This window comes from Orcinus orca, chromosome 3, assembly GCF_937001465.1.
Source record: "Orcinus orca chromosome 3, mOrcOrc1.1, whole genome shotgun sequence".
NCBI lineage: Eukaryota > Metazoa > Chordata > Mammalia > Artiodactyla > Delphinidae > Orcinus > Orcinus orca.
In genome coordinates this window covers 105,538,297-105,551,726 of record NC_064561.1, presented here as the reverse complement: position 1 = coordinate 105,551,726, position 13,430 = coordinate 105,538,297, and the positions used below count along the sequence as shown (strand labels likewise).

The window sequence follows — 13,430 nt, the reverse complement described above, 5'->3', positions numbered from 1 at the left end:
ACTTCCTGGGAAGAAAATATTCAGGCTAAGCAAAGTATATTTTATAGCAAATAAGAAAAAAATCCACCCTCTTGGCTTTCAAAGTTGAAAAACCTTCAAGAAATACTTTACTCTAATAAATATTACTGAAACAACCAAAAAATAAATGTTTTTTAAAAAAATACCTCCTTTTCTCCCAATCCGACAATCCATAAACCGTTCTATTGTTTCAAATTCCTCTTCCTCGGGTTGAGGAACATCCTCTCCACAGACTTCAAGTAGGTCATCAGAATCTGTTTTCATTTCTTCGTCTTCCTTATAGCTAATATTGACAGTTGCTTGTCGACGAGAGCTTCTTTTATCATTATCATAGTCTTCTTCATCCTCCTCCTCCTCCTCAGATGAATCAATCTGTCTCTTTTTTTGTCCAATAATCTTTTTTCCATTTTTTGACTTAGATCTAGTGAAGACCAGGGGAGAGAGGTGTTTTACAGAAATACTGGCATAAAAACAAGATTTGAGAAACTGTGAGAAAAAGAACGAATACCTTCCATAACCAACAATTTTCAGAATCAAACCAAGAACATACTATACTTACCTATTTTGAGGTTTTCTACTTCTAACTTTGTTTTTTGGCTCATAATCAGATTCTGTTTCATCACAACTACTTTTATCTCTTTCTTCTTCAGATTCTGAATCTGAACCAGACTGAGATGGAGATCCTGACCCAGACATCTGCCAATCTTCACTGTATGTAAAATATATAAAGGATGTTATTCATACTTATCATATTGCAAATTATGTCTGATAAGATATAAAAATAATCAGGCTAAATTACATTCCAGCTGATATCAAAAATATTGCTTTCACCATTATAAAAATATTCAAATGTCTATAGAATAAGAAAAATGTTAGAAAATATTCTTCATAGATTTCTCCAACTCCATAGTTTTCTGTTAATTATTTAGTTATACCTCAATGAAAGGCAAATTAAGTGGATCTATTTTGATTATTAGTATAGATGAAAACACAGTATGCTAATTTGAAGAGTCACAGTGTTTAATTTTGAAAACCTTGTATAATTATTATACTTGCCATTTCAAAAAGAGATTCTAATCCCTTTAATTTTCTGGAGATTGTGACTTTTAAAAACATACTCTTCAAAAATGGTTTTTAAAATACAACACATTCATCAAGAAGCTTAAAATAAGGTATCAGAAAATGCAAAAACAAACAAAAAATTCCATCTTAACCAACATTCAATTATTACCTTAACTTTATTACTATTTTTAGTCTATTTAATTCCAATTAACATGTAAAGAAAAAAATACTGGATGCACTGTTAATATTCTGCTATAATATAAACTTCAAATGAAAGATACACATTAAGTTCTTACATATACACTACATCCTGTCTCACAGCTGCTGTGCTACTCCATTGCTCTGCATGGCTTGCATCAATTATGACTGTGTTAAGGGTTACAAAAGCAAGCACACATGATAAAATTTGGTTTATGATAAAAAACATAATAGAGAAGCTAATTTTTTTATCTTGAGATTTTTTTTCAGAGTTTGCACATTAGACAATAGCAACAGCCAGCATATATGAAAGTCTCCGTTTTACATTTTTATAATAAATATTATGATTTTTATATCCAACCAAATCTATCCATCATCCCAAATTACTTTTGTTTTAAAATATTCTTGCTTGCACCCATGCTAAGTTCAGAAATTACTAACTCAGTGGAAGAGTTACAGTTGATGAGACACAGTAGTTGAAAATACACTTAGTAAAACAGAAGACAGATATGAAGAAATCAGCCAGAATGTAGCATAGCAATAAAAGGATAAAAAACATGATACAGTAAGATTCATGGATAGGATGGATGATCCAACAAATATATACAATAGATATGATCCAGTAAGACAGATACAATATATATCTATTAACTGTAGTAACAGAGAAGATTTACAGAATGGGAAAGAGAAAATGCCTAGAGATACAATGACTGAATTTTCAGAAACTAGTAAAACTCATGAATCTTCACATTAAAGAAGCATAAAATAAAGTGCATAAAGTGGGATAAATAAATAACAAATCCAAAGCTGGATGCACCAAAGTGAAAGTGCAGAATACCCAAGACAAAGAGAAAAATAAGAGACAAGACAATGGAACAATGAGAAACAAGAGGAAAAAAACCTCAGACCATCTAAAATATCGGAACTGAGATCTGAGGTACTCTTAACACTTCCTGGGTCAAGATCTTTAAGAAATTACAGTGAGTTTCTAAATGAGTTCTACAGAAGAAGTAAATTTCATGTGCAGATAAATAGTAAGGATAGCTATTAACATCAGAATCACCTAAAATCTATCATCTGTTGGTCCCTACACTCCTATATAGGTTTCTCAAGTTATCAAGATTTTCTGATATTGTGACTAAGAAGATCTTTGAAGTTTAAAAATATATAGAGGAGAGGGGTTATAGGAGATAAACAAATGGCACAAAAAACTCAGGTTGTCACAGAAAGATAAAAGTTAAAAATTAATGGTTTAAATTAACCTAATAAAATGCCATGAACCAAGAAGTTCACTTTTGGCAACAATTGTTCATAAAGGAAGAAATACAAAATCATTAGGATTTTCTTGATATAAAAGTAATCAGTTGAACAAAACGGCATACTCTTTATGCTTTTTCCTTTTGACCTCACTCGATGAGTCATCAGAATCTTCACTGCTAGAAGAATCCTGTAGAGAAAAATATATAAAGTTAATGTTATTAATGATTAGAATTTAACCATAATACATTTTTATTACTTTTATTAACTTTTTATTACTTTACTACTTTTATTACTTTTTATTAACATTCACTTTAATAATAAAGGCTCTTTTTTCATGTTATGTTTATACCATTAATTAGCACATAAAGTAATTAATAACATTTTTATTGCAAATATGTAACAGCCAGTGAAATTAGGTAAACATCACAATGCCAGCATTTTGTATAAAATCTTATAATCTATTGGCTCTGGAGACTATTACTGTTGCCTAGTATGGCCTCAAAAAGGAATCCTAATTGTTGGTATGTCAAATTTTCATTTAATATTTTTCTTCCTCATCAGGCAGTTTTTGATACACAAATATCCCCCACTCTTTGAAAGTTCAATTTCTACCACTTCACTTTTACAAAAAACCTTCATTGGTACCTGTTTTCACTAACTGAAAAAAATCCAAAGAGAATTTTTACTTTTACAAAAACCGGCAAAAAAGCAAAAACAGCATTCAGCATTTGTTTTGCAGAGAGCTGTTATAGAGGCAGCAAGGATGCGGAGCAGCAAGAACAGCACCTCCAAGCTCCTTCCCTGGGAACTACACTCTGCATCTCAGCACTAGCTGCCATAATTCTGAACTGTGTCTGTGAGCATCTGTGCTTTATCTCCGTTTATTCTGCACAACAGTTAGCAAGATGTGTCCTAAGGAAACAGCTTCTTTGCTTTACACCATTTGGATTAGGAAAGGAACACTCTACTTTCGGATAGTTGGGGAAACCTACAGTTCTTCCTGAATGTCTTTGTGCAAACATACCTGCATGTGTGCTCATGTGCACACAGGAACTACATTGTTTACAGTTGCAGCCTATTCTTTTAAAAACATGTTGAGAATTCTCTTATTAATGTTCTGTACAAATATGATCTAACAGTATGGTATTTCTTCATATATGTGAGTGCATACATGTGTGTGTTTGTGTATGTGTATTTTCCTAGTATTCATATTTAGTTTATTCTAGTTTTGCTGTGATGAGCAAATGCACACAAATTTCTGTTGTTTGTTTTAGAAACAAGAGGAAATTTGGATAAAAATATGTCTACATTTCAAGGCTATTGATACACATATTTAAATTTAGTTATTTTCCTATCCTTTTAAAACCCTTACTGTTTCTAGTAATTTCATAAATAGCTACTACCTAAATGATTACATATCATGTCTACTTTTCAGATAAGAGTTTTCACAATGAAAACTCACCTCTTCTGATCCACTATTAGATGAAGCTTGATGTTGCTGCTGCTGCTGCTTCTTGAGCATTGCAGATCTCTGAACAGCCAGAATACTAGGGCTAGATTTCCAAAACTATAATAGAAATATAAACAAGTGAAGAACAAAGTTTTGAGTAAACTGGAAAAAGGTTAATTTATTGAAAAGTTGTACCAACATTTTCACTGCCTCCAAATAATAAATTAAGACTATTTTTCTTACATTATACATAATACAATATTACTGCAATATAATTAAAATAAAATGCTGAGCTTTAGTTGTATATAAATAATTTATGGTGTTTTGAGTTTCACAGACAATCAATATGTTCTTTGGTATTAAGATTATTATTTTCAAAAAAGATGTGATAATATACGACACCAGTGCTACTCAAAGTGCGGCTGCTATTTTTTTTAATTGGTGTGAGATGAAGATGAAGAGCTTGAGTCAGAATGCAAATCAACTAAGCACAGTTTTAGTTCAACTGACTTTTTGTTTTTGTTTGTTTTTGGTAGCAAGACTTCCTGAATGAAGGAAGATGTATGTATATTCTGGCCCAAGCATCTTATCATGACTGGTATTCTAAGTAACACTACTGTACACTATTCTGAGGTATAGACAAGTTTTAGTAAATCTTGTAATAGCCTTTTTTAAACAGAATGGCCCTTAGCCGATTCTACCATGTATCTTCAAGGAAGCAGAGTTCTATTAAAATCTCCTATTTGCAATAAAGTATCTCCTCTGAAGATCTTGAAAGTAGAGATCACACTGTAAGATTAACAAAAAGACCTCACAAAGCCTTACATTTTTATCCATGAGACAATGAATGTTTATGCAACAATTTCTGCCTCAAAAAGAGAAAGTTTTGTATGTGTTCATTTTTATATGTGTTACAAAGTTTTGTATAGTTACAAAGTTTTGTATGTGTTCATATAGTTACAGACTGCTTCTCTTCCAAGCCAATCAGTCCACAGATACTGAACCACAAGCTTGAGAATCACTTAAAGTGTATTTTAATATGTGAAATCAACATTTTCTAAAAGCTAGATTAAGAATGCTCTAAACTAAAGCTATAAATTTTCCCAAAGTAATACAAGAAATCTACCTTTCATTGGATAGTTTATTTATTACCTCAGCTCCATCAACTTTCGGTGGTTTTGCTTGAACTTTATTTTCTCGGGAATTGTCTGACTCAGACTCTGACTGACTGCCCGATTCAGATCCAGAGTCAGAGTCACTGCTACCTGACTGGCTACTGCTTCCATCACTACTGCTTCCAGAACTTGAACCAGATCCAGAGCCTGACGCTGACCCAGAATCATCATCCGACTGGCTACAATTAGAAAATAAACAGATTTCAAACAAAATTCATTAAAAAATTTAGTTTTTCTTAACTCAGCAAAAAGCCCCAAATCATTAAACCTTGTTTAGTTCATATGTCAACTGTCTATAACCAAACAAATAGAAAAGGAATTAATGTTAATCTCTGGTAATAACTGACATACTAGATAGATTTAGTACAGTTTGGGATAAAACACAAGCAATCAGATCACAATCTTCCTCCAAGATAATGAACAAAACCTACCAAGTACAGAATCCTGGGCTAGAAAGTTGGGAAAACAAAAAGTTTAAGCCGCAGTCCCTATCTTTCAAAGGCTATTTGATGTAGTAAACATAAAGAATGAATTCTGTGAAGAAAAGGTTAAATGTGTTAAAAATTCTCATAGCAAAAGGTAGAAAACAAATTAATTTACAGTTTCAACTTGTTTTCAGGTTTACATTTTATGTTCTATCATCTCAGGGGAATGTAAATTATTACCACTAAACTATGATAAAATACAATTTACTAAAAAATAAGATCAGTAATTGCTTCTCTGAGAAAATTATTGAATCTTTTATGGTTCCTTAGTAATAAATCTGAAATAGAAAATTCTCAAATCTTTCCTAGCCTCTATACACACACATGTGAAAGCAATTAATAGTTCAATGAGAATATCTCATTCTCCAGTACTTATTTTCAGTCCAAAGTAGTCTAGAGATGGTCTGTACTAAATAAATGATTGTATAAATTACTATTATCCAAAAGGCCATTTGTTCACTTGGTGTTTCCATTTGAATTGTTGAAAACCAGGGCATTAAATTTTTGAAATACATGGTAGACTCAGCTTTTGATGTAATTTCATCTGGCTTCATGAGAAACAACCAGTAATATAATATACACCAACACACAGCAAAACTCAAGCTTCATGTTCTCTTGCTGTAATTTTCAGAAATACCACCAGATGGAGGTATTACTCTAAGAAAATCCTGCAATATCAAAAAGTAATCCCTTCCTAAAAGTAATTTCTCCTTTTCGAGAGCGAGAAGTTTCTACATGGAAACACAGACATAAAAGTTTTCAAGAAGACTTTTGATTCCAAAAGTTAGATATAAATTAAAATGCTTAAGGTGTGAACAAACATATGCCTATTTTTAAAATCTGGGAATCTAGTGGAATATATGTTTTTCTACATTTCTGCCACAATTTCTACCCTCTAGACACCTGGTTCAAGAACAGCATAGTGTCTTAATTAAAAAACAAAAACAAAATTTACCATACTGTATTTTACTTGGATCCCTTGAAATTTCAACAAGAATATCAGAGAAGATATTTTTCCTGACACAATTTTATTTTTCCTTTAACCCACTAGGCAAGAGACATTTTTCATTTATTCAATAAACCTTACTGAGAACTTTCATTCGTTAGGCACTGGGAAGACTGAGATGAGACAAAGTCCTTACCATTAAAAGAACTTCTAACCTGTTATGGAGAGACAGTCATGTCAACCAATAAATACCACACTGGGCATATTTAAGATAACTGAACTAGGAGTACGCACAACACTGAAGATACAAACAAGTCAGGTACAGTAATCGGGGAACATTTAAAGAAAGTAAAGATGAACTAATCCCTTAGGAAAGAAGAATTAAGCAGAGGGGTATCATTTTAACTGCTTACAAGCTTCTTGAGGGTACTGTTTATTTTTCCCAGCATACCTTACACAGGTGGGCGCTCAGTAAATACCTGAAAAGTAAATGGACGGATGATTGAATTTGGGAACTATCATGAGCCTATATTATTAATTATATCTTGATTAGTCATGAAGTAGCTAGTCAAAATTCCTTGTTAATAAATCAAAATTCTTAAGTGAATGTAGGAATCTTCCTTTCATACTCTCTAGGCAAAAGTTGGCTGGAGATAAGCTAACAGCCTGAGCCTAGACTACTCTAAAGGCATATGTTTATTATTAGAATGTCTTCACCTTAGGTATTAAAAGTATAAAGTATTTATTTTATTTAGTTGTTTATAGCAGGATTAAGAATAGACAAAGAATTAGTAAGGAATGTTTTACATACTTCCATAGAATGAACTACAGGATATATAGTTAGGTAAAAAGAGCAAGATACAAAAGTGTTTATAGTATGCTTCCTTTGTATATGAAGGGGGAAATGTTTACACATAGTTGCTTATGCTTCTGAAAAAAGCAATAATGACAGCATAAAACAATTAAATTAAAAATGGTTACCTACAAAGGGAGGGGAAGAAGAAAGTAGAGGGAACAACGATTGAAATGAGTTGTCAGTTTCTGAACCATGTAAATGCTTTACATAATTTATTTTAAAAGGAAATCCTAACAATTGAGAGAAAATATATATAGGTTCGGGGGCGGGGGGAGAATCTATATTCAGACATAAAATTCTGAGCGAAAATAGGTGAAAAGCCTCTCCCTAATGAAGTAATTCTATTTCAGCCCACTGCTGCATATGCTCTTTCTAGACAGCCACTGCTCATAATGCTCTTTCTAGAATAAAAATTAAACATGGCCTAACTTGAGAAGTTTTCAGTGTTTCTGTAACAAAGGTCAAACACCTATGAGGTGCAGGAATTTGTCTCTGCCAACCTATCTCCAGCCACTTTCCCACATAAACCCTTAGTTTTAGTGATAGCAAACTACTTGTAATTCTCTGAGAGCGAGTTTCTCTTCCCACTTCCTGCTTTTGCATAATTACTTCCCTTTTTTTTTCCCCACTATATAATTTCTACTTGAGCCTCACTTCATGGGTACTTCTCCAACAAATCTCTCTTGACTCCAACATTAAATCACCTGAACATTAAATCAGGCTTACCTCAGCATTCCCACAGCATCCTGTACCTATTACTATCTTGCCACACATCATATAATAATCACTGTAGTTTTCTTTTGTTTTTTGGTATCCTACCTTTGGTATTCTACCATATGTTCCTGGAATTCTTACTTGTTCTTTGTATGCTGAGCACTAAATGAAGGGCTCAATATATGTTTGGTGGGTGGATAAATGTATACATAAGCAAACAAATCAAAGATATATATGGATACAACGTCTTACATAAAATTCACAAATTGAGTTTGACTATAAAAAATATTTCTAAGCTCCAATTAACATTTTATTTATTTAGGTAGTAATCAATAGCACTGATTTTTTAATACAACATAACTATCTGTATACCATTTAAGAGTTATTACTTATATTAAATCTCACTAGCCCAACAGTAATAAGGTGGTAGATTATTAAAAAAATAAAAACACTGAATTCTTTTCCTCATCTTTCTCAATTTACCAAAAAAAAAAAAAACCCACCATCATGTTTATGGGTACTTTGATAAAATTATAGTTTTCTTAGGGTAAATTAAGTAGAAATACAACATTTAAACATAAAATAGCAATTCAAATTAAAGTTTCTTTTCAAGCTTGTTTCTATGCTCAATTTCAAATATAAACAAGAGTAATATAATGAATTACCATTTATCTAACAACCAGCTTCGCAATTAACAACTCATACCAATCTTGTTTCAAATAATCCAGCTTCCCACAAACACACAATCTCAAACATGTTAAAATTTCATCCATAAATACTTTAGTACTCATATGTAAAAACAAACAACAAAAAAACTCCTATTTTTAAACACCCACAAAATGAGTATCATTTTTAAAACAAAATCACTTATTCCTTAATGTTAAATATGATATTATTATTAAATAGTATTAAATATCCAGTTTAGTTTATCTCTTTAGTTGATTTTGTTTCTTCATGGACTGGAAATCCAAACACAGTTCATATACTGCAACTGAATCACATATTTCTTAAGTCTCTTTCATTAACCTGACAGTTCCCTCTCCTTTTTTTTTCCCCTTGCAATTTATTTTGTAGAATAAGTTAGGCAGTTTTTCCTGCAGACATTTCCTGCTTTCCAGATTTTACTGACTGCACCTCTGTGGTATTATTGCACAGATTTTTCTGTCCCTTGTATTTCTTGTAAACTGTTCTATCTAGAGGCTCAGATTTAAATTCAGTTCTTCTTGACAAGAATGTATTTTAAGAGTTGTTGTGGACTTCTATTAGAAAAAACAATGTTTGGTTGTCTCTTTTTGTATGAGGTTGTTTGATCTGTGTGTGCAGGTTATTTTCAGCCTTATCCTTCCATTATACAGTTCCTCATAACCCCTACAGGGAATTCATCCACTATTTATTTAGAGGCAGTAAAATGGTGATATTATATCATTCTTTATTTACTCATTATATCATTTCTTCACTAGTAGGTGGAATACTTCTTCTATAAGGAGAAAATTTCCCTCACCATATTTGTTAACTTTGAGGTACAGTTCATATAGGAAATGCACTTACATTTCTTTTCCTTCTTTTCCAGCTTTCAAAATGAGTTAAATTGCTAGCATCCTTTCAAAGTAAGTAGACCAGTAATTTTCTAAGTCTCATTATGAACTCATGGATTTGAAGTTATTTGATGAGTTTTAACAATCCATTATCATTGTTAATGCCCAAATTGTCCCCTCTTTAGCGAACAGGAAACCCTTTACTACTTCCTGAATCCTTTTCACAAGACCTCAAGTCGTCTTTGATAGCTTCCTCACTTTCTGGTCTGATGAGATGGACCACGCTCATCTTATGTATTTCTTGCCTCAGACTGTAACTCAGGGCATTTCATCAAAAAGTCCTGCTTCTGTTTAAGCTGGAAATTAAATTGCAATCTGAGTACTAGGTGAGCCTATTACTACTGGATTGGTCATTGTTTTTAAGATTTTTTTTTAATAAGATGAGCTAGGATACGTGTATTTTTAGAGACAATGAATTAAGAATTTACACTGTAATTCCAAGTCAAATTTGTAGGTTTTTTACTTCTCTGATTTTATATTTGTACCATCACTTGGGTTGAGTTCCAAATGACACTAATAAAATTATTTATTTGCTTTATCTTAGAATATACATAACAGTTTCAAAATAGCAATAACATTGATTAACAATGTTAATTAAAAGTTAAGATGTCTTAACTAAAAGTTAAGATTTCTTCACAATTCTCCTTGGCCTTCAGGGAATACTCACCCCTACTATCAAATTACTGCTTTGAAGCCAACTAAAATAGTGATATTTTATTAGTGATATTAGTTTTGATCACCAAACTTCTGTATGGTCACTAATTTTGTTTAATTAGGGTCATTTGCTTTTTTTTTCATTTTTAGGAACTGCTTTTTATTCACTTTGACCTAATGTTGCTTTATTATTTACTTGGATCCAACCTGAGCTACCAAAGTTATCATCAAAATCCAGCTTCCATCCTTGTCTCCTCTACACCATGACCTCTCTCCCCCTTCAGAAATTATTTTTTTAAGTTTTTCACTTATTTTCCCTTTTTCAATATAAGCAAATTATGAGTAAGAGTATATGTATATTCCCTTTTCACAAATGATCATTAACATATTTAGAATCTTATATAAATGTCCTTTATACACACATTGTATCCTGGAGGTCATTCCATAGCAGTGTAGGGATACAGTCCCCTTTCCTTCATGCAACTGCATATACTCCATTTTGTAGATACACCATAGTTTCAACCTGTCCATCAAAGATGAACCAGTCTTTTGATACCACAAACAATGATACAAAAAAATGACCCTCTGCATATCTTTTTTGTATTTATGGCAGTGTATCTTCTTATTTGCTATTTATCAACCAATGTAAATATATCCCCTTTGAAATTTTAAATTTACAATCACCTAGCACCCAGGTCTTGATTCCTAAATACAAATCCACACTTAAGTAAACTAGAAGTCCTTTGAGAAATGGCAGATTCTAAGGCTGGGACAGGGAAGGCACCGGATGAACCTAAACAAGCTTGCTGTGCCAAAAAGCAAAATACTAAAGAGAAAAGAAGAAAAAACAGGATATGGGAGCCAACTTGAAGGGGCTTCCATCAGCTCAATCTGATTTGAGCATCAAAACAGACAGTAAAGGATTATTACCTAGTAAATAAAACAGGAATCCTCAAGTCCATGCTTATGATAGGTAGGTAGGTAGAAAGACAGACAGACAGATGGCAGATGACAGGCTGAAAGAATTCTGAATGCCAACTGGTAAATGTGGACAGAGTGGCAGTGTTAGAAAATTACCATTTTGCAATCATCATAGAAAACACTGGTTCAGGCAAAAATCATCAAAAGATGCTAAATCTAGGGGGAGAGTTTGATGAGTAAGATATTTACACAGTCTCAAAGTATCTTCTCACAAATTGCTTATTAGCTGTATTAATGGATAAATTAGAAACTACAGTGGAAAAACCAGATATCACCCTGTCCTGGTGATCAAAATTAATATCACCAATAGGGACAGACAGACATTATGAGCCTCCAGATTTGATACCTTTGTGAAAGACATATCATCACTCACACCGTCCTCCAGCCAGGGGATGCAGAGTGCAGGGGATATATAAATTGCATCAAATCATAAGTAAACATAAGACAAACCTAAATTGAGAAATATATTGTATAAAATAACTAGCCTATAGCCTTCAAAATGCTAATGTCATGAAAGACAAAGAAAGAGGAATTGTTTCAGATTAAAGGAGATTAAAGAGACATGACAGCCAAATCCAATTTTAGACTGAACCCTGTACTGAAAGATGACTGGGATGATTGACCAAACTGGAATACAGAATAAAGATTAAAGTATTATATTAACGTAAATTTTCCTGAATATAATAACTATACAGGGCTTATATAAGGGAATTCCTTGGTTCTTAAAAATATATATACTGAAGTTTTAAAAGCATAAATGGATATGATTTTTGCAACCTACTCTCAAATTATTCAGGAAAAATAAATACATATTACATAAATATCATGTATATAAACATATATGTATAAAAAGAAAGAATAAAAGGGAAATGTGGCAAAAAGCTAAAAATCAGTGCATCCAGGCAGAAGCATATTACAGGAACTATTCTTGCAACTTTTCTGTAATTTGAAATTCTTACAACTTTTCTGTAATTTGAAATTAATTCAAAATTGAAATGTTAATAAACAAAAATAACTTTTTCCAATACCACAAGATTGTGTCACTAATATTCAATATTGTGGTGTCTCATATTCAAGTAGTAAAAGGTACAAAGATGAGGAAATTTTAAAGCTGCAGAAGTCAAATGCATATGAAACAGGCAAGTAAGTAAACATTCAGTGGCATGAAAAATAAAATATCTAATATTCAGCCAATAAAATGGCCAAGCTGAATAGGTAAAAATATAAGAACTGCATAAAGCTTTTCCTTAAGAGATATGGAAAGATAAAAACACTAAGGAAGAGAAATTAAAGACCAGCTGTATGTAACAGCTGCCTCAGAAACTGCTGGTCACCCAACTCAGTATGTCTTCTTTTCCTTAGTAATAGAAATCCCAATGTTATGGTCTACAAAGTATAAAAAAGTGTACAGCAAAAACTCCTTGCAGCTAAAGTATGGCTATTAGCTAAAAGTTCTGACAAATGAAACATAAGCAGAAATGTTGGGTTGTACTTCCCAGAAGGCTACTCAACCAGGCTGACTCAGCCAGGAGATGCTCCCTTTTTTGGCCCTTCTGATTTGCCTTCAAAATTTCCAGCTGTCTGACAGTAGGAAAAGTACTCAAAATTCACATTTGCAAGGTTCTTTTAGTATAAAAGCCAATATTCTTTTCCAGTATTCCCAAGGTTATGGTAAGTGAATGTTCTTAATAACCTGAGTGACCATGAAAAATTAATATTCTGTTCAGTAAGACATTAAATCCATTTTTAAATTGTTTTATTCAAGTTAAGTTTTTAGGAGCTTTAGTGCAGCTATCATCAATGGTTTACTTCCTCATGAGTTCCACATAACTAAAATGTTATGATTCTCTGTATGTATGGATTGGCTCTGAGAAATGCTTTTCAAATTCTAACAAACATCAAGATGACCATCCCTCTCCAAGTTTTCAATTACATATGCCTTGGCCCCATCTCATAGCCTCTGGTGAAGCTAGTACCTTGAGGAGTTTTAATGACTCACTTTTGTTCTTGGGATAAAATGACTAAAATCTGATCTC

The 13,430-nt window shown here is 32.4% G+C and overlaps 1 protein-coding gene across 7 annotated transcripts in view; it reads right to left on the bottom strand.

Annotated features, from left to right (window-relative positions):
* The window catches only part of CHD1 (chromodomain helicase DNA binding protein 1), an 81,747-nt gene that overhangs the window by 51,026 nt on the left and 17,291 nt on the right, over positions 1-13,430 (bottom strand). For all 7 annotated transcript variants that reach the window (XR_007476319.1, XM_033400603.2, XM_033400616.2 and 4 more), the window contains exons 3-7: positions 5,141-5,342; positions 4,001-4,105; positions 2,661-2,725; positions 578-727; positions 165-439 (exon numbers count right to left, since the gene is read on the bottom strand). Coding sequence is in view for 6 of the 7 variants with exons in the window: in XM_033400603.2 (XP_033256494.1) it covers positions 165-439; positions 578-727; positions 2,661-2,725; positions 4,001-4,105; positions 5,141-5,342 (797 nt within the window). In the remaining variant the exon portion in view is untranslated. The remainder of the gene's footprint in view (positions 1-164; positions 440-577; positions 728-2,660; positions 2,726-4,000; positions 4,106-5,140; positions 5,343-13,430) is intronic.